Below are 27,769 nucleotides of genomic sequence, written 5' to 3'. Positions count from 1 at the left end.
TGGGAGGAAGAAAGATTCTTCTTTATTTGCGCTCGGAGAACAGCAGCAGTAGTGGTAGCAGGGCAAGTAGGACAACCGTGGGTGCAGTATTCTGGGAGGAGGTAGCAGCTTTTCGTCAGTTGCATTCTGGCAGAGCTGGTATCCGCAGGAGTCCAGCAGCAGGCTCCCTTGTGGATTGCAGTCTCCAGATGTTCAGGAATCGTCCCTGTTGTGGATTGAATTGTGTCATCCCCATGTCCTAACCCCGGGTCTGTGAATGTGCACTTATTTGTAAACAGGAGTTTTGAAGATGTTATTGAATTAAGAGGAGGCCAAACTGGATTAGGGTGGACCCTAATCCAATATGACGGCCACAGACAGAGAGAGGGCTGTGTGAGATTGAGTCACCCTGCGCAAGCCAATGAATGCCATGGATTGCTGGCTACCCACCAAAAGCCAGGGGAGACACCTGGAATGGATTTTCCAGAGGGAGCATGACCCTGCTGACACCTTGATTCTGGTCTTCTAGCTTCCAGAACCTGAGACAATAAACTGATTTTTACGCCAACTAGTTTGTGGTACTTGGCCACAGCAGCCTTGGCAACCTAAGATAATGCCTCCTTTTTTGCTGGTTGAACATCATTTCCCTTCTCCCACTCCTACCAGCATGTTTATGACCAATTCCTTGTGTTAAATAGGTTCTCTTTGAAATACCTAGCATGGTTTCTGCTTACGCTTTTGGATTCTGATGGATACAAACCAGTTGTCATAATTCATCTGTGCGCCACCATTTCCGAAGTCGTGCAGCCCCTGGACATGCCTGTCCTCTCGTGCCTCGGCGCAGGTGCACGTACTATTCCCTTGGCTCATGAGGCCTTTTCTTTCTTCACTTAAATAAATCCTTTGCACCTTAGAATCCTCAGATCACACTTCTCCTCTTCCTAAGAGCCTTTCACGAACACCTCCTCACCACAAGTCTAGTTTAGTCCTCTCGCCACATACTCATGAGCTTTCACAGCTTCCTGATACTAACCCCAACCTCGAGATGATTATGCTGTTGACTTGTCTATCTCCACTACTTTCCTGAAAGTTTGCCGATTAAATCAATCTCAAATCAACTTCTGCTATGGCTTGTGCCTGCTCTCTATCATAACTCCCAGGAGGACCTGAATACCTCAGTCAGGGCAGCCTGTGTACTTCTGTGTTGGGGGAGGGTCGCTATTGGTAGCTCCCCCAGTTCCCAGGAGTTGGGATTGGGGCAGTTGCCAAAAAGAAAGGGTATTGACCAGTTAAACAGCAGATGTCTATGCATGTGGATGCTATTCTGACTTCATCAGGAGGAGGCAGAGCAGAAGGCATGTGAATTGGGGAAAAGTCTCCTGACTGTACCCTGACCTTCTGAAGCACACACATGAGTACACAGTGTGTCGGCCTCAGCAAAGCCATGGGAGTATCAAGGAGAATTTGTGCACATTATACTTTTCAAAATTTCTGCGAGGAAGCTTAAGCCAAATATTATACAGAAAAATGTGATACCCCCTGCTGGCTGCTGTTTCTCAATCTCTATCACTGGCCTGTCTATCTTTGCCAACCTAGGACCCCTTCTCCAATAGCATGCTCTTGGACAATGTCATTCAGAGTGATGCTTTCAATGCCCTTTATCTAGTTTATATCCCCCTCTTAGACCTAAGCCCTGAAACCAGAGATATATTCAGCTGTCTACTTTATAGGTCAACTTGTTATCTAGTGTCCATCTTAAACTTCCATGTTTACAGTCAAACTCCTAATCTCCCCTCCATCTCCCCAAAGCTGCTCCTCCTACATCCTTCCCATCTCAGGATATGATAACTCCATCCTTCCAGTCTCTCAGTCAAAATCATTCTACCTGACAACAAATTTTATGGACAGTAACAACATATACAAAAATTTAATCCTGGTCCAAACTACCTGTCTCCTGAACTACTGCATCATTGCATCATACCCTTGCTTACTCTTGCCAACAGTCTAGAATGAGTCTATTAAAATTTAATTTGCTTTATGTCTCTCCTCTGCTCAAAACCCTTTAATAGCTCCCTGCTTCACTCAGAGTAAAAGCCAACGACCTTAAAGAGGTTTCACATCTTCTTGCCTTCTATAACTTCTCTGTCCTGTCTTGCTTCATTGAAGCCACACCAGCCTCTATCATGTTTCTTTATTCACATCTGCCTCACCTCAGGGCCTTTGCATTTGCTTCTCCTTCAGCCTTCAACGCTTATCCACACCACATGTCCGAAAAACTCTCTGCCTCACTTGTTTCAAAATCTGCTCAAACATGTCCTTATCAGGGCCATCTAAATATTGTACCCCACTCCCTCCCTAAACAACTTACTCTGTTATATATTTCTCCACGGCACTTACCTGGTATATCTAACATGCATTTGTCTGTTCTCTGTCTCCTTCCACTGGAATATAAGTTTTCTGAGGGATGACACTTTTGTCTGCTTTGTTCACTGTTATATCCTTAAGGCCTAGAACAGCAGTGGCTGGTAATAATGGGTGCTCGGCAAAAAAACAGTGGAATGAAGGAACAAAGTGGTAGGATTCAAACATCTGTCTAGTTTCAAAGCCTGGACTCAGAAGGTAAAAGGAAGTAGGAAAGTTCAAATTATGTAGATTGTCTGATACTGTGTAGAGGTTTACAAACGTCCTGGTGTCTTATACTTACAAGTCTTTCAACACAGTTTTGTTAATTTATGAAGTGGATATTTAGTCTACTGCACCCCGGTCTCTGTGAGGGAAACTCCCAGGTACCATGCAGGTCCTTACCTGGTGTGATGTCATCACGGGTGTCTATGATGTCACAGCCAGCCAGGGGTAGTTCTGCTTTTGGCTCCACTCTCTACTGGCCGTGAGAGGTGGAAGGGAGAAAGGCATCTCATTTCTTGTTTTATCAAAAAGTTCTTCCGCCTTTGGAGTATAACTGAGGAACAAGAAGACTGAGGGGATTCAGCCAGTAACATGTTTGACAAGTAAGTCTCACAAAGCCACACAGGCCTGTCCTGCTGGGACCTCAGTGGTCTCTTTAGTTGGGGTTTGACCTGTCTGAACTTGACTATCTTTATTTCCCTCCTTTTCCAGCCAACTGTGAGGTCCTGAGTGAGCTAAGTGTACTCTGTTTTTCCGATTCATTTGATACCTTCATTCATTCCTAAACTATGACAATGAAATATGAACCAGAATATAAAAAGTCTCCATCACATCTGCTGAAGAAATTTGCAGGTAAAGTAGAAAAGAGGGGATCTGTTTTCATTCTAAAGCACTGACTTAGTAAAAATCATCAGGCTTAGAGAAGGGGAGGCAAAGACATTTGTGTTTTAAAAATAATATGGGAAAATACTGTGAAGTCTTCATTTTCTTAAATTCATTATGAAAATCACCTGAACCTTAGGTTTTGAACATTAGAAATATATTTAAGTATTTTCCAGATGGTTAAGAGATTAAAGGCATTTTCTCTGTGAGGCCCCAATATGTACTTTAGCTAATTCACAATTCTTATTGCAGGAAGGACATATTTACTAAGGAAAAATAGTTCTCAAAAATAAATTTCACCATTCCACCCTTCCCATCCTAGGTAACCATGATTGGAAATTGGACACTTATGCCTGAATATTGAAGGAAACTCCTTTGAAGTCTGATTTTCTCCAAAGCACATTGTTACTATATATATATAGTATAATTGGATTTATTTAAAATCATGTTAGGACAAGCTAAATGCATGTGCCCTCTGGGAGAAGGAAACGTCACCTTCTACTGTATATATTTAATCTTATTTGATTTTTATTCACGCATGAATTTTGTAATAAAATACAAAAAAATGGAAGGAAGGGGAAAAAAATCAGTTTTCTTTTTTAAAATTTGTTTTGCTTAGAACTTAGACCCAGGGAGTGTCTGTCTCCCAGCCCGGGCAAAATTCCAGGGATGTAATTCCTACAAACGGTAGGAAACCTCTTTTCACAGAAGAGTGGGAGTCGTAGCGCTGGAATTCTGGAATGTGGTTTAGTGAAAGTGAAGTTCTGTGACAGGAGGCAAAGCTGCCCTCGTGTGTAAGGCGCTTGCTCCTGAAAACCTTTTCCAGTCATTCTCTCCCCGCGGAGCCTTAGGACAACTGCCTGGGGCGGGCAGGTTGCCTTCTTGCCCCTTGACAGGAAAGGGAGGGGAGGGTGGTCGGGCAGCTTGGTAGAGAGTTCCGCGGCGGCCCGAGAGGCCGAGCCCAAACCGGCCACCAGGTCCCCCACAAATACAGATACAGGGCGGGGAGCGCCAGCGCCGGAGCAGCAGGGAAGCGCCCGAGAGCCTGCTGGAAAGGCCCCGCTCCCCCTTCTGGAGGGAAGGAAAGAAAAGCCGGTTCCGAAAGCCCCCGTGCGGGCCTCCTGCTGCCGCCCGGGGGCGGCGGGGGCCGCGGGGAGTCCCGGGCGTCCGCAGGCGGGAACGGGGCTCGCCCCGCAGCGGCCGAGCGCGCTCCCGGGCAGGCCGAGCAGCAGGCCCGCCCCTCGGGGGCTCGGCGGCCGCGCAGGGCGGCGCCTGCGGGTGGTGGCCGCCGGGTCCCGGCCAGGTAGGGCAGGACGCTCGTGCCGAGCTGGCCTTCCGGGCCCGCAGGGAGGGTGCTCTCCCTTTGGAGGTTCGTCTGCGGCAGGGTCCAGGCTTCCCCGTGTGGAGAGACGGCCCTGTCTTCCTCGTTCGGAGGATGACTGTAGGCGTGGGAAAGCATCGTCCCTGCAGACCTTGAAGTGGTTGTTTCATTTTGTGCGTTTCCTTTTTCCCTTTTTTTTTAAGTCTTGTTAATGAATTGTTAAGTTAGAAAGGTTAGTTCTGTCAGCGCCTGCCGGTTCCCTCCCGTTTTCCAGCCCCGCCTTGGCTGAAGGCGCCTTCGAGGTTTGGGTTGCTGAGGGGCGCCCCCTGGTGGACGCTGACCGCAACGGTCCCAGGGTCGGAGGACGGTAGAGGCGGAGCCTTGCGACCCCTGGAGGCCTGTGTGGGTCACCCCGGCGTGGCGTGTCGGGAAATCGGCCAGCTCTCCCCTCAGAGCTCAGGTCTGGCGACGGTGGCCGTCCCTTCCATCCTGCCGCCATCGCACCGTTAGTTCACGCCCTCATCGCCAGCGGCCTCCCCTGTTGGAACAGCTCCCCTCACTGGACTCGCGGGTGCCCGGATGACCCCTCTGCTTTTCACTCTTTCACAATAGCCCCAGAGAGATCAGTCTCTTCCCTTGGTTAAAAACCCTCAAGGATTCTGAATAGTTTTCAGAGTAAGGTTCAAACTCAGCACCTAAGCCTCTTCGTGAGTTGGCTCCTGGCTCATTTGCTACCCACAGATACACAGCCTTTCTTTCCCCCAGCCACACAGAGCGCCGGGCAGCTCCTCAGAGACATTACGGCCGTGTGCCCCTCCACACCTTTGTCCACGCTGGACCCCCTGCCAGTAATCAGCTTGCCCCATCTCCTCCCATGTTTCAAAATTCAGTAATACCAGTGCAATTCACCTGCTCCATCCCAGGTGCTCTTTCTTCCCTACCAGTACTCCTTTATCTCCCACAGCACTCCTCGCAGACCACCACTGTGCCCACCTAACACACTTGGCTGAGCTGTGGTTTCTCTCCCTCATCCCTTTGCTCGGCAGCAGGGATGGTGCTCTACTCCATCTGGTAATATTAAGGCCTAGCAGAGGCCCTATAGCACAGTAGGTGCTATGTGTGTATGGGATCAGTGTATAAAATAAGGAAGGGAGGGAGGGAGGACAAAAAGCCTCCCTGAAAAAGAGCCAGGTGTTAAGGGCACCTTGCAGACGATTAGGTCACAACAGGTTTTCCATCCTTGGTCCAGTGCTGTGGCTCTGGACACAAGCAGTGTGGCTGAGGGCTTTTTGGTAGAACCCAGTGTTTTTGGATTTCGGAGATCCTTGTCTTGGTCATTTTTGTGCTCCTTGTGAATGACTCACATCTGCCACTGAGTAGGTGCTCAACAAATGTTTGCAAAATGAACATCGTTAACTGAGAACTCTTAGCAGTCAAATTCTAGGTTTGACCTAGACATGAAGGTCTGCTCTGGATTACCTTTAAAAGCTCCATCTACAACATTCCAAGCTGAATGCCATGGAGGATTGACTCCACATTGTTTAAGACACAGATTTTATCCTGCTTTGTAGAGAGAATAAGGCATGTGGCCCAAGCCTTACTAGGTAGTCTGTGAAACACACTGCATGAACAGTATAAATTAACATTAATTCAAAAATCTTTTTTTTTTTCATCTTTCTTAAATGCATGTTATATACTGGGTACATTCTTATTCCTGAGCATAAGAAGACCAACTAGACATGTTTCCTGCCCTAGGGGCTAGTCATAGAGAGAAAGCCAGGAGTTCCTTCATCTCTAAAATGGCAATGATAATGATAGTAAAAATAGTGATAGCTAATATTGAACATTGCTATGTTCCAAACTCTATGCTAAGTGTTTTTAGATCTGTTTTATTTTATCCTTACATAAGCCCCACCATAGAGATACATTATCATACCCATTTTATACTTGAGAACTTTAACATTTATGTTGCCAGCATCACACAGCTAAGCAGTGGTGGAACTAGGATTTGAACCCAGGCAATCTGACTGTACAGCCTGTACTCCTAGCCTTATTGGTCTATTGTGTGTTATTTACTGTCCGTGGAAAATTAATGTCAACTCTCAAAGTTATTGTGCAACAACTTGGTAAAGTTGTTTATATGAAAGTCTTGTGAATTGTAAAGCACTTTAAAAATGCTATTTGTCATATTTCTCTGGAGTATTTGTGAGGCACAAGTGGGAACTTGAAAAACAATATGGCAGTCTGTTAACTCACCTCATAAGATTGTAGGAAATTCCATAATCATTAGACCAGAATTTGAATTCTTCAGAAGGCTACAGATGAACCCCAGACAAGGTAAGAGCCATGCCTGAGTCTCTGCATACATAGTTTAAACTCTTCTTGAACCCATTTGAATCTTCAGCCTCACCCACTTCTTGGCAGTAATGAGTTCCATATGTCCTCCTCTTCTATTTCTTTCTCTTCGTTTGAGTTTTCGAGTTATAGGAGAACTGGTATCCTTTGTTCTAAGACTACTTGCTATGCGGAGTTTAAAACTCATAATATCAAGATAATGGGGTCTCAATATTTTAGACATTTTAGCATTATGTGTTGATTTTGACATCTCTTATGAGGAGATGTATTTCAGCCCAATTCCACCACTTATCTCAGCTCTCCAGACAGAAAGAGGCAGAGAGACCCAGGCGCTCTGAATGAGGACATTGGATGATTTCCCACGATGGTGTGTCCTGTGTGCTGGAATTCCCTTAGGAAAGCAAGCTTTCTTATTAGCTCTTGCCCAGCTAGACCAATAATCATTTTCTGTTGGAAGGTGACCCAGGATTTATGGTGGGCATCAGTGGGAATACTTTTTAGAGATTTTCTTTAACAGTCAACTTTGCTGAAAAGTGTTTCTTCTGGGGAGTGAGGGAGAGCCGTGTTTTTGTAGAAATTTTCCAAGGCATTTTTTCTATCACTATCAGATAGATATCAGAATTACTGTATTTTCTTTTCCAACTTAGTCCTTCCTTCAAAACCTCTCTGTGACCCAATCTTGGTACCCATAGCAACAATCTCATGGAACAGTGGGGACCAGGATGTTCTAGCAGGAGCCGAGGAAATAATTTGGTTTCTTGATATCTTCTAGTCATCAGCCTCATGCTTTCCTTTCTGATGCAGCATTAGCAATAGGGAGGTTAAATCCCAAAAATTCTGAATGGGTCCCATAAGAGTTTTGTGGTTGATGGTTGTCCAATCTATTGGCTCCTTCCACTAGAGACATAAGGGGGAGATGGCAAATCTCTCCAGAGAATTGGAGAGGAGGTTGGGAGAGAGGGTCCTGGATCTTGCTCTGTCTCCACGTGGATGTGAGATTCTTCAGGGCCCCAAGTTACTCTGAGTCTCTGGGACTTCGCTTTTTCTCTATGAAATTATCTTGGGAGTCTGACTTTAACAGAGAGAGTAAATGGAGGTGATGGAAAGGAGTGTGTGTAGAAATACTGCAACGTTGTCAGCCATATTTAAAACAACAGAGATGAATGTCTGACCAGAATGAAGAGTGCCGGCATCCATTCTTCTCCACCTCCAAGCCACTGTGTGGCGCTCACTCTTCTCCTTGCACCAGGAAGGTAAAGTGATGTGAAGAAATTTTCCAAGGAGTCGGAAACAAAAAGAGCAACAACGAAAATTATCATGTTAGAATGAGTATGTTTAGACCCTAGATTATGATTGGAATGTTTAGGTTGCTACCGGTGGGCCTGTACTTAGTTGCTTCCTGAGATGAGCAACTAAGAGAAGAGAAGAGTGCTATGAATATAGGAGCCAAATAATGCTAAGGTGAACTATCTGTTCACATTTGCTTACTCTTGTATAGAGATGGCCAATGTGTGCTGCTGCCCCAAGGTGTGCTGGTTTAATTTTGTCTGAATTGTACATGTTCAATGGCAAAAACATGCCTGTAACAGAGTATTAGTGAAAGAAAGGGACAGAGAGACAGACAGAAAGGAACGATGGAGACAGTTACTGGGAAACACTCATAAGATGAGCCATCCCTCATTCTAACAAGTGGAACAGGCCCTGATCCTCCTGGTCCCAAGGTGACTGATTTCTCACAGGAAATTCTCAGATGTCTCATTGGTAGAGGTGGTGGTGGTAGGTGTGTGTGCATGTGCATTTTTTAAATTGGTTTTTATTTGTTGTTGTTTGTCTTGGTCTCTGATTCTCCAAATCAGGAGGAATACAGTTGATTTGGCCATCTTGAGGCACTGCCATTTTCCTTTATCATAACTTGGCTTGTTGCTTAATAGCTGTATTTCTTCAGTGGGTCCCAGCCATTACCTAGCTGTCACGGAAATGGTGGCAATTAAGGTAATGAGCAGCCAGGTGGTGGAGTCTTCCCCCAGCTTGGGGCTGCCCTGTTTGTAACGTGTTAGGGATGCAGAGAGCTCTAGGGCTGACTCACCCAGAGCCTGTGAGGATGGATAGGGCGTAGCATGGCGCTCTGCAGGGCACTGAGCACTGAGGGTGATGGGGGTGCCTGAGGGCTCCCCCACACATGCCAGTGGTGAGACCCTGGCCCAGGGAGCTGCCCCCCCCACCTTTGGTACCTTTTCCCCCACCCCTGCGTCTCACGCCCCAGAGGCCTCTGCCTCTCACACCTGGCCAGTGATCCTGCTTCTGGCTGTCTGTCAATAGTTTCTTCAGTTTCAGAAGTTTAAGCATAGCAGGGGCAGCTGATGACACTTCGGGTGCCCATCAGTGAATGTCAAATGGGAATGTGACAACTGTCAGTTAATGTTTTTGGACAGGAAGCTGTATCCGGCACCTCCTTAAATTCTCTGACATTGGGGTAGGGGCTGCAGGTGGGGGCTATGTGATGTTTTCAGTAGAACTGGCCCTGGGTTCCAAGAAAGGGCCCACCGAGGGCCACAGCTGCTGGAAGAAGATGCAAACTGGCTGCATTAAAGACATGAGCGAGAGCTCAGAAGTGAAGGGGAAATTGAACTTTTTTTGGGGGGGGGGGGGGTGGTTAGGGAACCAGCTGCTATTTGAAAATATTAAATAAAAACAGTCAAAATGAGAAATATTGTACTAATGTTTTCCTATCTGTGGAGTGATGTTGCAAAGAATGAGAATCAGTTTATGAATAAAAATTACGCTTCGTTCAATGAATTATTTCCTGCCCATGCTGTTTGCTGAGTTTAACATCTGTCATCACCTGTAACAAGTGTTTGTTTCTCTCGGCTTTGTACAGAGGCACCCACTGTGCAGTCTCAGGGGCTTGTGTTCACTGCACAGCTGGGGTAGGGGAAGGGTAGCTTGCATTACAGAAAGAACAGGGACTGGGTCTTGAAACCAGAAGGAAGGAAATGTGAATCCCAGCTTGGCCATGCACTACCTAGCTTGTGTGATCTTGGGCAGATATACTCAAATCTGATCCTTCGTTTCCAGACGAGATAGAGCAGAGCTTGCCCACATTGGTTAGTACATGTTTGCCCTTATTATTATCAAGAGGTGGAGGCAGGAATACCTACTTTGTAAAATTCTCATCAGAGTTTTGTATGGATATAATGTTCATGCAGTTCCCAAGTCCTGTGCCTGCGATATCAATAAATGATACCATAGTTGTCATTGCGAAAACGTGAATGCAGCCTGTGCCATCTTTAAAGCAAAACCCAACAAATACGCACATTCCCTTAAACACAAAACTGCCCCACAGAACGATTGAGCACAGGGGACTTCAGAGATGAGGCCTTCAGTCTCTCTAACCCACTGCACACAATTCCGCCTGCCCACCCAAAGGTCCCCTTAGGAGTCATCCCCCAGCTGTGCCGAGAACAGGGGTTCTCCTGCTCTCTTTCCTTTGGAGATCCCTGCTGCATTGGCACCACCTCCCCCGCTCCAGGGGCTTTTCCAGGCCACTCCAGCTCTGACCTTTCTTAGAGCACTTCAGCCCTGGAGCTGCTCCTCTGAGCTGCTCCTGCCAAGCCAGCACCCTGTTCAGAAACAAGGACCCTGGTTTCTGTGATCCAGCTGCCTTTAGGAGAGAGAGGGCTGTGGTGAAGGTTAATAGATTTCTCTCTCTCTCCCTCATATTAGGCCTCTGACCCCAGCCTTCTGTTTCAAGCCTTGCCTTAGGTCCTGGATGCCCGGCATCTGTGGCTGAAAAGGGATTTCGGCAGCAGCGGACTATCGTATTTCCATTCACACTTGTGGCTTGAGGGCGAAGGTCAGGAAGACAGTGTTCAGCAAACCTGGAGGCCAGCTGTTTTGGGGAAAGGAGGAAAGGAGCTTAGGAACAGTGGGTTTTGTGGGAAATCGCTCAGAAAGACTACATCAAACCAAAGGAAAATTATTGGGGTTTGCAAGAGGGTCAGGCAGGTCGGGTGGACTCCCCTCATCCCCTTCTCCTTTGTGACAGTTTACAGAGCCACCAGAAGGGTTCACGTGCAGGCCTATCACAGCTATTAGCTTTTGTGAGAACAAATGCAGTTTCCTTTAGGAAAGGTTTCTGCTCCATCCTCCTTGCCTCACAATGTTTATTTATGGACCTTTTACCCTCAGCTTGTCTAGGCTTTCTTTTGTGTGTGATGTTTTTTTTTCTTATCCAGTCCAATCACTCAGTTGCTTGCTGCCAATTAAGGGAATCATACATCCTTGTAGCTGAAAAGGTACTAGGTTGTTGAACTGTGTTGAAAATGGCCATTTACCAGGAATCATCTCTGCTCAGTTTTTTTGGTTTTGTTTTTGATTCCTCTGGTTTTCTCCTACAGCGCATTGCATATTCATTATCTTTCCCTTTTCTAGGGTCAAAGCTGGCATTAAACTCTCTGTCCTTTGGATTCAACTTTTTAAATTCTGAGATAATCCACAGCCCGTGTTGATAATTTTAACTTACTGTATGCTTAAATGTGAATTAATTATATGTTTCAGGCTGAGCTCCCCAATATTCATTGTATTAGATCTTTGTTTTCCATTTTCTTTTACAGCACTGTGCCTGGCATACTGCCCCACTGGGATTATTATCTTCTTAATCATTAGAGGACCATGTATTATTCTGTGTAATTAACTTGACATTATTTTGTTCAGAAATTTAATTCATTCCAGATCTTAGTTGCAAAGCGAGATTTGTATGATGCATAATTAAAAAAAAAAAAAACAGAACAGAAACTCACAACTTCTCTCCCTCTCCATTGCAGTTTGCTTTAGAATTAAAAGTGGAGTGGCTAAAAATCAAAACCAAAAAAATACGAAAATAAAAAGTGGAGTTACAATTTTAGGTGTATCTGTATTTTTGCAGTGTGTGATATTCCTCTGTATGACATTTGTGACTACAATGTGTCCAGAGATCGATGCAAGGAACTGGGGTGCTGCTTTTACAAAGGCGTCTGCTATGAAAAAGCAGTTCCAGGTAAGCATCCTGGGTGGTGCCCGCTCCCTTGGGCAGTAAAAACTGGCAGCTCAGGTTGATGTGTGGTTGTTAATGGCCTCTGACATCCACAGCCCTTGCTTGCTTTCCTTTCCCCCAAATCTCGGTTGTTGGAAACTCCACTTTTATTGTTTTCTGGTCATATTATTCTGCATAGTACATTATTGGGGGTAGAAAGTTTTGAGGTTTTGACCTAGAGGGTCTTTGAGTGTAACATAAACTATCAGAGAGAATCCATTCATAGGTAGGATAGACTTGGCATTGAAGAAGATTCACTGATATCCCTCTCTCCTAGAAGAATTTGGTTTTTCTGGGTGGTTGTAGAAAGCTGTGTTTGAGGAAACGGTTACAAAAACAAAAGGGTTGTGGGTTGTGGATAGCTGCTGGAAGTGTGTAAGGTAAGTGCTTAATTATTGCCAGAGCTGGAATTTATCCCGCTAAGGATTCGGTGAGGAAAATTATGATGGAGCTCCCTGTAGGCTACATAAATGTCAGACTAAAAACATGGAACTAATACTGATATTTGCACCCCAATCATTCAGACATGGAAGGCTCCCAGGGAAAGGTGAGGACAAGCAGGTACTCAGTGAATGAGAGAGATGGTGAGAAGTTGGGGAGAGTCATTCACCTGAAAGAAGTAAGGATTGCCACCCCATCATTCTGTGAATGGTTCATAAGACAGGCACATCTTTAAAAGAACTACTTCTAATTGCAAAATGTATACAAAGGAAGTGGGAGGGATGGGCGTGGAGAAAGATACAAAACTCTGATGCCATGGTAGTGAAGAGATGTTTTAATTTTATTTCTGGATATATTCTCACATATTAGAGCATTTGCTTTCTGCTCTGAAAATTTTTTTGTTACCGGGACTGGGGATTGAACTTGGGACCTTGTATATGAGAGGTCAGTACTCAACCACTGAGCTACATCTGTTCCCCTGAGTTGACTCCTTCTCTTTGCTTGTTGTTTTATTTACTTGTTTGTTTTTGCTCATTGTCTGCTCATTGTTTTTGTTTGTTGTCTGTTTATTTTCTTTAGGAAGCACCCAGAATTGATCCTGGGACCTCCCATGTGGAAGGTGGGTGCTCAACTGATTGAGCTACCTCTGTTCCCTACTTGTTTTTCTCCTTGTCTGCTCTTTTTTTTTTTCTCCCCGCATTGTCTGCTTCTTGTTTGTTTTTTTCTTTAGGAACCAAACCCAGGACCTCCCATGTGGGAGGTGGGTGCCCAACTGCTTGAGCCACATCTACTCCTTCTGAAATTTTTTAAATGAACATTTCCAACCCCTCATAAAATTCCACTTAGCTTATGCTTCTCCTTGCCCTATTTATTACCCTTTCAGAAATGAGGGTAAATAAGTTCTTAAAGTTGTATGAGAAGGGATAAACAAGTAGGTGGAATGGAACAGTGAAAGGTCCAGCCAGCTCGTCCTGTAAGTGGAAAGTGCACCCCCTGCAGTTAAGAAAGGGAGAGACTTGCAGCTGCTAATATATCAACAGCTCAATTGCTTTGGAAAAAATTGTTCTGGACTCTGTCCCTACGTCACTCTTTCCTCTACCCCTCACCACTCTGTGGTGAATAAGTGCACACTTGCTTTAGGAAGCTTAGGAAAATTTCCTTTTCTTTTTTCCCTTTTCCTTCTACCCTCAGCTAGACTGAGTTCCTCAATACAGCTAGATGCCATGTCTTCCAATTCCCCCCTCATTTCCTGTTTGTGGTGTGGCTTAGAAAACCAAGGAACATTAGTGACTGATGAATATTAGCAAAATATTCACCTACCAGAGCTGCCTGAGCCCACAGACTTAAAATCTTAAGCCAGCTCCTTTAAGAAGAAAGTGATATTCTGGGCAAAAATATTCAAGGAAAAAAAAAAGGCATTTATAGGATTCTGGCTTACTCAAAGGGAGAGAGAGAGTCTACCTTATGGCAAAAACTTGTCACAGTGTGAAAAAGGATGAAATTTGGCTTCTCAAAAAGAGGCAAATAAGTCACAACTAAAACCAGTAACAGTTGGAACAAGTTTCTAACTAAAACTTCCTCAGATCTTGATAAAGGAGATTTGGCACTAGACTCCCCTCACTGCTCCCAGCCCTCCCCCACCTTCCATCTCTGGGAAGTGCCACAACCATGGTATTCTTAGATCCTGCACGTTTCCCTCTAGCTGCAGGTGGAAGCAATTGGAAGTTATTTCTTTTTAAATATTTTTAAATTAAATTTAATATACCATGAAGTCTACCTTTTTAAAGTGTACAACTCACTGGTTATTAAAAAAATCTGCAACCATCACCACTGTGTAATTCCAGAATAGTTTAATAATCCAGCAGAAAGATCCCCATACCTGTTAGCAGTCACTCTTCATCTCCCCTTCCCTTGGCCTCTGGTAACCGCCTCTGCTGTCTCTGTGAATTTGCCTATCCTGCACATTTCATTTTAGTGGAATCATTGAATATGATTTGGCATCTGACTTCTTGCACTAGGGAAATGTTTTCAAGGTTTATCTGTGTTGTAGCACATATCAGTGCGTCATTCCTTTTTTTTTAAATGGTGAATAATACTACAATGTATATGAAGGAAACCCCGCAGGGGTCCCGCTGGGTTCTTGCCCAGAGTGGGTGAATCGGAGTCGGCCCCGGGATGGTCTTTCAGGCAGGTTTATCAACGCCTGCAAAGGACAGGAGACGGGGGTCTCACATCTGCCTTTCTGGACCACAGGGAGGAGGAGTGTCTATGGATTCAACAGGGGAGAGCAGGGTGGTTACCTTCACAATGGCAAGGATACACGAAGGTGAGCCTACTTAGGAAATAACCATAAAGAAAGGTAAATTCCGTCTAGACTTCCCATCCCATAGAAAATATATACAAGGGTGAGGCTAATTCTAGAGGAATCATAAAGAGGGATAAGGCCTGTCTAGAATAACCATCACAATAGTAGGTCTCGGCTAAATCCAGCCAGTTTCAGCAATTTCAGATATTAACTTTTGCTATTTTATAATATAAAGGCATCTATACAATGATTTTGGTAATCTTAATTATTTGTTAATTCTTAACTCTCAGCTAGTTTCAGTCTTCATTTTCAGTTCAAAACAAACTGGGTACTTTTTTTTTAAGTCAACTAAGCAACTAAAACTATTTTAACATAGGTTGTGGAGGACAAGATTGCCTCAGTAAGACCCTGGTGTTTGCAGAAACCAAGGTGGGGCTGGATTTAAATTGCTGTGGTTCATATGGATATATTACATTTTATTTATCAACTGGTGTATGCATGGGTTGCTTTCACTCTTATTATGAATGATGCTGCTGTGGACATTCATGTACAAGTTTGTGTGGATAGAGCTTTTAGTTCTCTCGGGTGTACACCTAGGTGTGGAATGCTGGATCATATGGTGTTTAACTTTTTTGAGTAACTGCTGTACCATTTTACATTCCCTCCAGGAATGTATAGGCTTCAACTTTGTGTCCTTGCCAACGTTTATTATTGTCTGTCATTTTATTATAATCATCCTAGTGGATGTGAAATTGTATTTCTTTGAGGTTTTGATTTGTGTTTCCCTAAGGACTAATGATGTTAAGCATCTTTTCATGGCTTATTGCCTATTTGTATATCTTTTGTGGAGAAATGCCTATTCAAATTATTTGCTCATTTTTAAATTGGGTTATCTATTTATTTATATAATCTAGAAACTGGACCCTTATCCAGTTATGTGATTTGCAAATATTTTCTCCCATTCTGTGGGTAGTTTTTTCACTATCTTGGTAGAGTCCTTTGGAATGCAAAGATTTTCATTTTGATGAAGACCAGTTTATTTTTTCATTTGCTGCTTGTATTTTTGTTGTTTAATCTAATAAACATTGACTACTTCAAGGTGATGAAGATGTACACCCATGGTTTCTTCTAAGAGTTTTATAGTTTTAGCTCTTATATTTAGTTTGATCAATTTTTAGTTAATTTTTATATATGGTGTACAGTAGGGGTTCACTTTCATTATTTTGCATGTGGATATCTAGTTTTCCCAGCACCATTTCTTGAAAAGGTAATTCTTTTCCCATTGGATGGTCTTGGCACCCTTGTAAAAATTCAGTTGCCCATAAATTTATTAATTTTTGAACTCTTCATTCTATTTCATTAATCTATGTCTATCCTTATGCCATTTCACAGTCTTTTCTTAAAAAATATTTTGTTTATTTATTTCTTCCCACCCCCCTCGTTATTTGCACTTACTGTGTCTGTCTTCCTTATTTCTTTAGGAGGCACTGGGAGCTGAACCCAGGACCTTCCATGTGGGAGGGAGGTGCCTAATTGCTTGAGCTACATCTGCTCCCTGCTTTGTTATATCTCTCATTGTATTTTCTTCCCTGTGTCTCTTGGTGCATCATCTTATTGCATCAGCTTGCCATGCCTGCCCATTGCGCCAGCTTGCTTTCTTGTTTAGGAGGCACCAGGAACCAAACCAGGGAACTCCCGTGTGGTAGGTGGGAGCGCGATTGCTTTAGACTCATCTGCTTCCCTCACAGTCTTGATTAACTTAGCCTTGTACTAAGTTTTGAAGTTAGAAAATGTGGGTCCTTCAACTTTGTTCTTTCTATCAAGATGTTTTGGCTATTCTGGGTTCCTTGCATTTCCATATGAATTTTAGAATCAGCTTGTAGATCTCTACAACAAAGCTAGGATTTTGGTAGGGATTGCATTGAATCTGTAGATCAGTTTTGCAGGAGCAGTTTTGCAGGAGTATTGCCATCTTAAAAATATAAAGTCTTTCAATTCATTGACACGGGATGTCTTTTCATTTATTTAGGTCTTTAATTTCTTTCTACAAGAATTTGTAGTTTTTAGAACACCAATCTTGTGCTACTTTTGTTAAATTTATCCCTAAATATTTTATTCTTAATTTCATTTTTGGATTTTTGTTGCTAGTGATAGAACTACAATTGGTTTTTGTTTATTGATTATGTATGCTACAACCTTGTTGAACTTGTTTATTCTAATAATTTTTTAGTTGATTCCTTAGGATTTCCTGTTTACCAGATCAGGTCACCTGCAAAATAGAGTTAGTTTTACTTTTACTTTTCCAAGCTAGATGCTGTTTATTTCATTTTCTTGTCTAATTGCCCTGTCTAGAACTTCCAGGACAATGTTGAATAGAAGTAGTGTGAGAGTGGACATCCTTGTATTGTTCCTGATCTTAGGGGGAGGCTTTCAGCATTTCACCATTAAGTGTTGTTCAGCTGTGAGTTTTATATAGATGCCATTTTTTAGGTTAAGAAAGTTCAGTTCCCTTCTCTTCCTAGTTTGTTGGGTGTTTTTTTATCATGAAGGGGTGTTGGATTTTGTCAAATGCCTTTTCTGCATCAATTGAGGCCTTCTCAGGACTTTCTGGGCATATGTACTGTCCTATGCCTGCAGGAGGCCTTCTGGATTCCCAGGAACACATCACAGCTTTTCAGAGCCCCCTAAGGACATCTCATTCCTCGCATTTTCCTTTTTAAGCTTTTTGGTTAGCCTATTATTTACCCCAAATCTTATCAACATCTCAGGCAACTGTGCTGTTCAACAATTGCCTCTGGTGGTTTTCGACAATTGTTCACAATGAGCAAGCTCCAAATCAGGTCAAATAAAGGCAACTTAGCATGTGGGGTCCAAGGAAGCGCCAGACAGGTCAAATAAAGACAGTTGTCTGGGAATAGGACTTGGGAGGTGCTCCAGCCCTATTCTGCTCCTTCCAGGGGTTGCAAGACTGTTGGGTTTTCACCATGATTATGGGCTGTTGTTTAACTACTATGGAGCTGAGAAGGGGGTATGGGTAGGGCAAGTAAAAAATGCCATAGAGCTCATTGTTCTTACTGAATTCAGCCATTCACCTTGAATAAATGCTCCCTGAATTGCTGTAAGCCTTTGGTTAATTTTGAGAGTTCTAAAAAAGTTTGCTCTAACCATGTTTGCCAGTGTTCTCAATACTTTTGTGGTGGAGGGAATGTAGAGGGGCAGGGGAGTCCTAGGGGTCCATTTTCCCTGATGTTACCCTTGAAGTTACTTATTGGCTTTACTGAAGCTCTAGTTTAGTTGTATCCAATTGGGTAGTGAAAGTTTCAATAAGACATGGTGCCTTTTTTCTTAAGAGTCCACCATCCTCCACCCATCTCACCATAAAACCCACAGCCTTGAGCAGGAACCTTACTAGAGAGATGTTTTTGAGTCACAGCCCTTCCAGTGTTGAACGGAATATCATAATACTGGCTCCAACAGGACATTCTCTGGGGGTATGTGACAGGTGCTCCTGTTGTTGACTTCATGTCACTAGGTGGTATTTTGTCCGTAAGTTGATGCTTTTTGCATTTGTCATCTTTTTGTTGTTGTTTTTGTTGTTTGGTGGTTTGGTGCACATCTCAATATTTGAAAAGCAGCATGTGTTTACTATCTAGCTGACTTTGTTCCCATCATGGAGCTTTATCTTTCTCTTAGAGGACTCCAGTTTCTAAAACAAATATGCAAATTAGCTTTTCAGAGCAGTTTAATATTTGAGGGCCCTAAAAGCAGAAAACATTAACATACAAAGAGTATTTGAGTTTTTTCTTTCAATTCCCAGTTCAGGTCACAGAGCTGGTCTTAGTTTTGGCAATTATTTCAATTTTCTCATATACTAAATGAAATTGAGGTCCAACAGAGTGAAGTAGTGAAATGGATCATTCAAGAAAGGACAGAACCAGCAAGGAAACTCAGATTCAAGCTGCAGTTGCTGTTATCTTCCTCCTCCTCTTCCTTCTCCTGCTTTTTCTCTGCTGAGAATCTTTTAGTCAAAGTTGTATGCAGGAGGTGGCCATTTTGTAAATGTTACGTATGTGTACCTAACATTGCTTAAACAGAACCATCACCTTATACCTATTGCTCATTTGAAAAAATGAGTTTCCTTTTCTACAGCACCTATTAACTGGTGTCCTTAAAGAACCAAGAAGAGAGCACTAGCTCTCCAGACTTTTTTGTAGTCGAAAAGGGCCCCCAGTTTTGCAAGTGGGTATGTCATTTTTGCATGGAGGCAAATAATCTTCCTTCCGTTCTTCCAATTTTAATAAGTGGGTTCTGTGGGCAAGGCTTTTTCTTAACTTCTGACTTCATTCAATCTTGAGGGGTTGGGCCATCTGTGGGAAGAGTCTGGGCAGTGAGCCTTAGATTTGGGTTCTTACTGTGCTCTCAAATTATTTTTCATTTCTTTGACATCTTTCTCATTCAAGGCGGCAAATGAACCTTTGTGCTGTGTAAGTTGTAGTATTCAGTGACAGGGTATTATGAGTTCTTTGTGCACATAATTCCATGTTATGAAAACCTTTCACCAACTTCTTAAATTGGTTGGTTTGAAGTGCACATTGTGTTATGGCATAATCTGTATTATTAAGAATACGAACTTGGAGAATTAGCATTAGATCTTTGAGAACGAATTGGGAATTCAAAGAGAATGACTTGTCTTCATTCTTTAGCCTTGATTTAGGGTACATTATTTAACATGTCATTTCTTCTAAGTGACTTCAGTTTCTTCATGGGACTTGCTGAGATGATTTCAAAACTTTTGTTTAACTATATTTGGGGGAGAATTTACCAAGATATTCCTTAAAGAAAATAATGCTTTCTTCGATTGCTGCTATTTCTAAATTATCAGTCACAATATATGCTAATCCATGCATATGGCTTGTAACAAATAGTATTGCTGGCTAGATGCTGTAGAGAGAGAATCATAGAGATTCACTGTCTGCTCTCAGGACCTTGACATCAAGGGCAAAAATACTACCACATATTAAGATGGAGAAGACTTACTGATAATTGAATAATAAAACGTTGACTAAATACGTTGTCTCTTTAACAGAGCTTCACTGACATATAAATTCTAAATTTATTTCATGAACCAAGACACAAAATCACACTAACAAATATAGATTCACTCTTAGTCAAGAATTTGAGGGTCACCTTCTTGTCCCCCCAGACCTCTTAATTCATTCCTTCACTTCATTTGTTTAACTCAGTTTGATTCAACATTATTTAAAGTGCACTTCTTTGTACCAAGTCCTATGCTACACTGTACCTCGTATTTGCTGTATAACAAATTACTCCCAAATTCAGTGGCTTAAAACAATAACTCAGGGAAGCAGATGTAGCTCAAATGATAGGGTTTCTGCCTACCATATGGGAGGACCCAGGTTCGATCCCTGGGGCCTCCTGGTGAAAAAGAAGAGAAAATGGGCCTGTGCAGCAAGCCAGTGCCCATGTGGTGAGCCAGTGCCCATGTGGTGAGCCAGTGCCCACGTGAATGAGTCATGCAGCAAGATGATGATGTAACAAAAGAGAGATGAAGGGAAGAGTCAAGGTGAAGCACACCAGAAACCAGGAACTGAGGTGGCGCAGCTGACAGGGAACCTCTCTTCACATTAGCGGTCCCCAGCATCAAATCCCAGTGAATCCTAGAGGAGAAAGATGAAAAGACAAAGAGAGAAACAGATACAGAAGATCACACAGTGACTGGACACAGACAGCAAAAACAGCAGTATTGGGGGGAAGGGGGGAAATAAATTAATTAATCTTAAAAAAACCCACAAAACCCAAAAACTCTGTGGCTTAGTTGGGTAGTTTTGGCCTGGTCTCTTACGAGATTGCAGTTATGTTATCTGAGGCTACAGGCATCTGAACGCTTGATTGGGGCCATCTTGGAGGCTAGTTATAGCCTTGGAGATCAGAAGGTGTTTTGCACATTTATGAGCTGCCTCATAAAGTTGTTAATGTCTACTGACTTTTCCTCCTCCTGAGGTAAGCAAATTCCCATTGGAAAAGCATCATTTAAGGAAATAATGGATTGGGATAGAACCTTCAACTAACAGTCTCCTAATATTTTCATTATTATAATGTGCTAGTCTGTATTGGACAACCACACAACCCCAAGCCTCATTTTCCCCCTCCAATTCTCCCTGTTGAACTCTCAATCTTTGGGCACCCATTGTATATTTAACCATTATTTACTGAGATATATCATTACCAGAAAAATCAAAGATTTAGGTTGCCATCATTGAGCTGTTTGGCTTAAACCCCCACTCAATTTTCTCACTTCAGCCTCCATGAAATAGAATCCTACTAGCCTCATCCATTTCTGGAGACCTTGCAGATTAGTCTAAGAAATGCAGATCCTATTGGACTTCTCTTCATGTATTATTGCTTTCCTTCCAAGGAAATTACATCTAATAAACAGTATTATTACTGGTTAAGGACACTTGAAAGCAGATTAGAGAAGGAGGTAAGGGAATTGTGCTAAATCAGATACCTTAGAGATTTGCAAGTAAGCCAGGTTCTTTCCTCTGAAAGAGTAAAAAAAGCAATCATGAAAGAGGATAATGATAATGATAATAATAATGATTACAGTGCACTTACTATATGCCAAGCACTGTGTTAAGAACTTTACTTGCATTAATTAAAAATAAAATCCTCAACAATCTGATGAAGAGAATCTGAAAAATTAAAAACAAGGAAGAGAATGTTATTTGACTGTAGGACTTCACTTGGAGTGACACAGATGCAGAAATGTTAGTGCTTAGGGGGACCAAGAAAATAATATCCATTGTTATGGATTGAATTGCATCCCCCAAAAAGAGATGCTGAAGTTCTAGTCCCTAGTACCTCAGAATGTGACATTATTTGATAAGAGGATCATTATAGATGGAATTAGGCATGTTCAAATGAAGCCATACTGGAGTGAGGTGAGTCCTTAATCCAACATGATCGGTGTCCTTATAAGGTGAGGAAATTTGGACATAGAGGGCAGAACGCCGTGTGATGACTGAGGTATAGAATACCATGGATTGCCAGCAAGCCACTGCCAGAAGGCAGGAGAGAGGCACAGGACAGATTTTCTCCTGTAGGTTCAAGAGGAAGCACACCCTCCCTACACCTTGATTTCATACATATAACCTCAGAACTGAGAGAGAATAAATTTCTGTTGTTTTAAGTCTCCCGGTTTGTAGAATTTTGTTGCAGCAACCCTGGGAGTCTAAGCCATCCCTTAACACTACCTTAGTCCTGAACTGGTTGAGCAGAGGGCGATCAAAATCTCAGTGCCCAGACCTAGACAGGTTTCCCCTCCATGCTAGGCAGTGTGGAGGCCCTCGACCTCCCCTGCAGCACGGCAAGGGCTTCCTCCAGGAAGAGACCAAAGATCGTGTCCTGGGAGTGGACACAGGCCGAGATAATACACGAAGTAAGGTTCCTACTCAAGCAAACATAGGGGAATAGATTTGCCTCCTAAGAAGTCACATTTTATTGGAAGAGAGTTTTGAGAAGAAATGAGCAATTTGGGAATTGGGAAGCCACTTGTTAATAGAGAAAAGCTCATCAAGATGAATGGAGGGAAGCAGATGTGACTCAACTGGTAGAGTATCTGCCTACCATATGGGAGGGTCCAGGTTTTGAGAGACAGGGCCTCCTGACCTGTGTGGTGAGCTGGCCCATAGGCAGAGCTGCTGTGCGCAAGGAGTGCTATGCCACACAGGGGTACCCCCATGTGGGGGTGCCCCACATGCAAGCAGTGTGCCCGGCAAAGAGAGCTGCCCTGTGCAAAAAAAGCACAGTCTGCCCAGGAGTGGCGCTGCACACATGGAGAGCTGATGCATCAAGATGACACAACATATAAACATTTAGGGGACGACAGAATGACAATGTAAACCATAATGTAAAACATAGGATAACTAAAAATGTTAGAAAACTGCGTGTCCTAAAGTATGCACCACAATGTAAGCACAGATGTCACCTGGTTTGAAAGCTATTGTCTCAGACTATGTACATCACTTTAAGTAAATATGTTGTGAATAGGTTGTAAGTATCGCTGTGGAAGGGAAAAGGTTTTGTAATGGATGTGTGGGAGTGCTGTATATTGCATACATGAATTGCTGTGGTCTAGGGCTCTTGTGAAGAGAAGGTCAATAATTAGGGGGAAAAAAAAAAAGGAAAAGAAAAAGATAGGATGTAGAATTTTTCCAAGTCAACACTTATTCTATATCTAACCTTTAAACCCATCGCTATATTCCATTTTGCTAGTAAGAAATCCTGACATGATATTGGGGCTTCAATATTCAGGAAGTTCTGGATCCCAGAGTGGTCCAACAATGGTAGCGGAGAAATACTGGTATGGGATACTATTGACAGGGGATATATGGCTGACAGGGAGCTATACAGGGCATATGTCCAGGGTGCATGGTAATGTTTGGATATACTCATCGTGGCAACAATTAAAAACTAAAGCTGGGGGGGTACTGGGTCCCTGGCCGGGGGTGCTGTGCCGTGGTCCCTAGGGGAGCAGCGGCAGTCCCCCAAGTGCAGCAGCAAGGACCGAGAAGGAATGAAGGTCCAACAGTAAGCCCCTGATACTAATGACTATGCTTGTGAGCCTATAGGCCTGAAATAAGAACAAGGCCTAGAGCAGCACTGTGCCTGGGAATTTCCTCCTGACAGCCTTCATGTTACTCAAATGTGGCCAGTCTCGAAGCCTAACTCAGCATCTAAATGCAATGCCTTCCCCCCAGCGTGGGACATGACACCCGGGGATGAGCCTCCCTGGCACCGAGGGATCACTATCAACTAACAACTGATAATGCAACTGGAAAATGACCTTGAATTGAAGGTTCGATGCGGATCAGTAGAATATCCCTGTCTACATAGAATAATATGACTTTAAAATGCTGTTTCATCTAATGTAAGGGGGAAATAGAAAGGAGAAATGAGTTTATATGGCTGAGTCTCTAAAAAAAAAAAGAGTCTGGAGGCTGTCAGAAGGATTTCCCTTATGCACAACTGAGCAGAGTCTAAGAGACAGATAAAGTAGATACAATCCCCAGGTATTGGTTCCTTTGAGGGCTAAAGGGACCCACGGGTTCTACGGTCATGGCAGATAGGGTTCACTGCCATGTCAGATGGCCCTTCTATGGAGCTGGTGTTTCTGCGTGATGAAACTGGATCCAGAGGGGATCTCTTTTCATAAGACTATCATGCTTCTTTACTGGAATTGTAGTTGGTATTGGGGTTTAAGATATATTTAGGGGATTGAATCTTTTTACTGACAATATGATAGCCAGGCCCTGAGCCTCAACAGACTCCAGCTCCTACAATCTGAATTACTGGACTCACCTCACTCAGCTGAGATGGAGTTGAAGAAGGGCAACCACCACACCATGGAGCCTAGAGTGCCTACAACTGAAAGCAGGAGGATTGCATCCAGTAACCATGTGGAATCTGAGCCTCCTCTTGACATAGAGGTGCAACGGACACAACCAATCCAAGGACCTCAGAGAAAAGGTGGCAATGGAGTGAGAAAAGTGGACATGGTGGCTGATGGGTATGGGGAATGGCAGGAAGAGATGAGATGTGGAGGTGCCTTTGGGACATTGTAAATCCTCCCAGGGCTCACTGGATGGAATGGGGGAGAGTGTGGGCCATGATGTGGACCAATGACCATGAGGTGCAGAGATACCCAGAGATGTACTTACCAAATGCAATGGATGTGTCATGATGATGGGAGTAAGTGTTGCTGGGGGCGGGGAGGGGTGCGGTGGGGGTGGTGGGGTCGAATGGGACCTCATATTTTTTAATGTAATATTTTTACAAAATCAATAAAAAAAAAAAAAGATGACACAACAAAAAAGAGACACAGATTCCTGGTGCCACTGACAAGAATACAAGTAGGCACAGAAGAACACACAGTGAATAGATACAGAGAACAGACAATTGGGGGAGGGGGGAAAGGAAGAGAAAGAAAGAAAAAATAAATCTTATATAAAAAAATGATGAATGGAAATGGTTTATCATCCAAAAAGTGCATTCCATATCTTCAGTTTTGGGGAGCAGTGAACTTGAGTGTTGCAGAACATTTCCAGGGACTTGGGGAGCAGGATGTGGAGCCAATTTAACAAGAATCAAAGGAACAAAGTGCTGATATTTTCTGGCCAACAGGGGAAGGGAGCATCATCCCTCCCACCATCCTCCCTGGTGGGCAGGGTGGGCCACTGACCACCACCCTGCACTGCCTTTCATGTGAAGCCTTCATTTCTGTGGGTAATTTTGGAAGTCTCTGTAGAAGAGCATTTCCAGGGCATAAGTGATGGCAGAGAGGATGGATGCTGGGGAGGGGCCAGCAGCCTGCCTCCTGGGATGGTTGCCTTTATTGGTTTATTTTTAACCTGGATACAAGTGATGATAAAATGAAATTGTTTTTTCAGTTTATGTGCAAATATTCTCTGCCTTGATTGTGATCATTGCCGGGGCCTTTGTTATCACTATTATTTACAGGTCAGTCATTTTTGTTCTTTCAAACTTAAATACAGAACTTAAAAGGTGGGAGAAGAGAAGGAATGGGAGTGATTCTCCTGTGGGGCCACAAGCTCTTCCCTGACCCCGTCTCACTCTCCTCCTAGCTCTGCCTGCTTTGGGATTGGCGCTGTGGGGCGAGACGAAAGAGCAGCGCCCTTACCTGTGTGTAAGGGACTTGAGCTGTCCAGGCAGGAAGGACCTGGACTTATTTTCTCCAGAGCTCCTGTTATAATAGCGGTAGCCAACATCTAATGAGCACCTAAATTTCCAATGCTCTACACGGATTATCTCGTTTAATCCTTACAACCACCCAATGGCATAGGTGCCTTTCTGTTTTTATTCAGATGATTAAGATCAGCAGCAAAAGGTTTTAGCACCATGCCCAGATCCCACAGCTGGTTAAGTGTAGATGGGGCTTCAGCTTGGACAGTGTTTCCAATATTTCAAATCCAGAATTGACTGGTTCCCTAGGTCCATTAAAGTCCTATTTGTAGAATGTTGGAGTTTGGAGCCCTCTCAGAGAGAAGTCTATTCTCTCACATCATAATAGTCAGAAAAATGAGACTAAGAGAGGCCAGGACACTTGGCCCACCCCACATAGCTGGTTCCTGTGCACAGTGCAGGATTGGAATGCAGGCATTTTGACTCCACGTCCACAAGCTGGTTTCTACCACAAGCCCTCTCCTTGTGATATGCTTTTAATGTAGGGTGAACAGAAGCCACTGTGATTATTTATGTCCCTTTGTTCAGCAACAAGTAAAACCATTATCCTATTGTAAGTGGTACTGATGGGTACCTTGATTTATTAATCTAGCTGTAACTTGCAGCATAACACAGCTTTCCTACTCCCTGTACAAACAGGGAGTCTAGATACCACATACTGACCTTCTGTTTGTGCATGTATAAGATATTAAAACTGGAAGTTTTATGGCAAAGCACTGTCCTTAAAATATGTACATGCATGATTATGAAACCTATATTTTTGAAGCCTATATTTTCAGAGGGACATCCTAGTGGAGAACTGGATGGCCCATAGAGTTTTTCCTTTTTTAAATTCTCTATGATACAAACTTTCTTCCCACCAGAGTTGTTCAAGAGAGTAGGAGAGAAAAGGAAGTCTCTACTACTGTAACTTCACCAGCCAAGTCAGAAGAAGGAATTGGGACAATTAAATCTGCTAGTAAAACAGTATCAGTGGAAGTAAAATCTGAACAGGCACAGACTGCTGAAATAGCTGAAGAGGGTAAGATGACTTTATAACTGTTCTCAGGTTTAGGTTAAAGAAAATAGCTTTATTCCCTTGTGAAATCTTTTTTTTAAAAAAGATTTATTTATTTATCTATTTCTCTCTCCTTCCCCCCCACCCCCCCACCCTGGTTGTCTGTTCTCTGTGTCTATTTGCTGCATCTTCTTTGTCAGCGGCACGGGAATCTGTGTTTCTTTTTGTAGCGTCATCTTGTTGTGTCAATTCTCCGTGTGTGCAGCACCATTCCTGGGCAGGCTGCACTTTCTTTCACACTGGGCAGCTCTCCTTATGGGGCGCACTCCTTGCGCATGGGGCTCCTCTACATGGGCGACACTCCTTGCGAGCATCACCGCTCCGCATGGGCCAGCTCCACGCGGGTCAGGGAGGCCTGGGGTTTGAACCATGGACCTCCCATGTGGTAAATGGACGCCCTAACCACTGGGCCAAGTCCGCCGCCCCCTTATGAAATCTTACATGTGAAAGACAACCATATTGGCCCTTCAACAAAAGTAATAATTTTTTTTTTAGTTTGAGCAAAATTCTAATTTACTTATCCAAATATGAAGGATCTGGTTTATAATGCAGATTCTGCTCTCAATGTCTATGGAGATACTTTGCTGCAGGGTATGATTTTCATCTCAATGGTTCTTTCTGTGTAGTGGGACAATTATATATGAAGACCTCCTCTGTTCTTTCAGTAAGATGCTTCTCTCTTAGGTATGAACTAAAGACAGAGGGTAGCATAGTGCTGCCTTACAAACTAGTTTTTTAAAAAAAATTTTATTGAAGTATGTCATTCATACATGAATAATAAGTGTGTAGTAAAAGTTGCGAACTTACAAAACAAATACATGCATATCATCATACAGGGGTCCCATACATACATCACCCCACCACCAACACCTTGCATTCTCAGCAAACTAGTTTTTGAGTAAATCATTGCCAACTGTAGGCCATGTACATGCTTTCAGAGAACTGATGAAATTTTCTTGGATTGCTGAATATTCCATTTGAATTTTTTTTTTTAATTCAGAGGAAGAAGCAGCAATAGAATCTGAGGAACCTGAGGAATGAACTGCCAAATGAAGAAGGAGTGAAGATTGGCAAAAATATCCAATTTATAGTATATAGCAGGTGAACCACTGTAAAATGTGTGATGGAAAGACCATTCAATGAAAAAAAATAAAGGTATTTTAAAAATGA

At 43.2% G+C, this 27,769-nt stretch overlaps 1 protein-coding gene and 1 long non-coding RNA gene across 2 annotated transcripts; one reads left to right on the top strand and one right to left on the bottom strand.

The window, feature by feature from the left end:
- Nucleotides 1-2,882, bottom strand: LOC131273408 (uncharacterized). Its single transcript, XR_009180601.2, has 2 exons — nucleotides 2,377-2,882; nucleotides 1-205 (listed from the first exon to the last, which is right to left on the bottom strand). It is a non-coding gene; the product is annotated as an uncharacterized lncRNA (long non-coding RNA).
- On the top strand, nucleotides 2,849-27,769 carry TEX29 (testis expressed 29). Its single transcript, XM_058276413.1, has 6 exons — nucleotides 2,849-2,987; nucleotides 3,097-3,237; nucleotides 11,868-11,978; nucleotides 25,230-25,299; nucleotides 26,406-26,563; nucleotides 27,600-27,769. The coding sequence occupies exons 2-6, from the start codon at nucleotides 3,174-3,176 to the stop codon at nucleotides 27,638-27,640; spliced, it is 444 nt and encodes a 147-aa protein (XP_058132396.1). The 5' UTR covers nucleotides 2,849-2,987; nucleotides 3,097-3,173; the 3' UTR covers nucleotides 27,641-27,769.

Source organism: Dasypus novemcinctus, chromosome 15 (genome assembly GCF_030445035.2).
Source record: "Dasypus novemcinctus isolate mDasNov1 chromosome 15, mDasNov1.1.hap2, whole genome shotgun sequence".
Lineage (NCBI taxonomy): Eukaryota > Metazoa > Chordata > Mammalia > Cingulata > Dasypodidae > Dasypus > Dasypus novemcinctus.
This window is presented reverse-complemented; position numbering and strand designations above follow the sequence as displayed.

What these genes read in the sequence shown, in the direction of transcription:
- TEX29 (XM_058276413.1), top strand. Translation starts at nt 3,174, where the DNA reads ATGACAATGAAATATGAACCAGAATATAAAAAGTCTCCATCACATCTG. An exon ending in TCTGCTGAAGAAATTTGCAG is followed by an intron (nt 3,238 to 11,867) that starts GTAAAGTAGAAA and finishes GTATTTTTGCAG; the next exon opens with TGTGTGATATTCCTCTGTAT. An exon ending in GTTATCACTATTATTTACAG is followed by an intron (nt 25,300 to 26,405) that starts GTCAGTCATTTT and finishes TCTTCCCACCAG; the next exon opens with AGTTGTTCAAGAGAGTAGGA.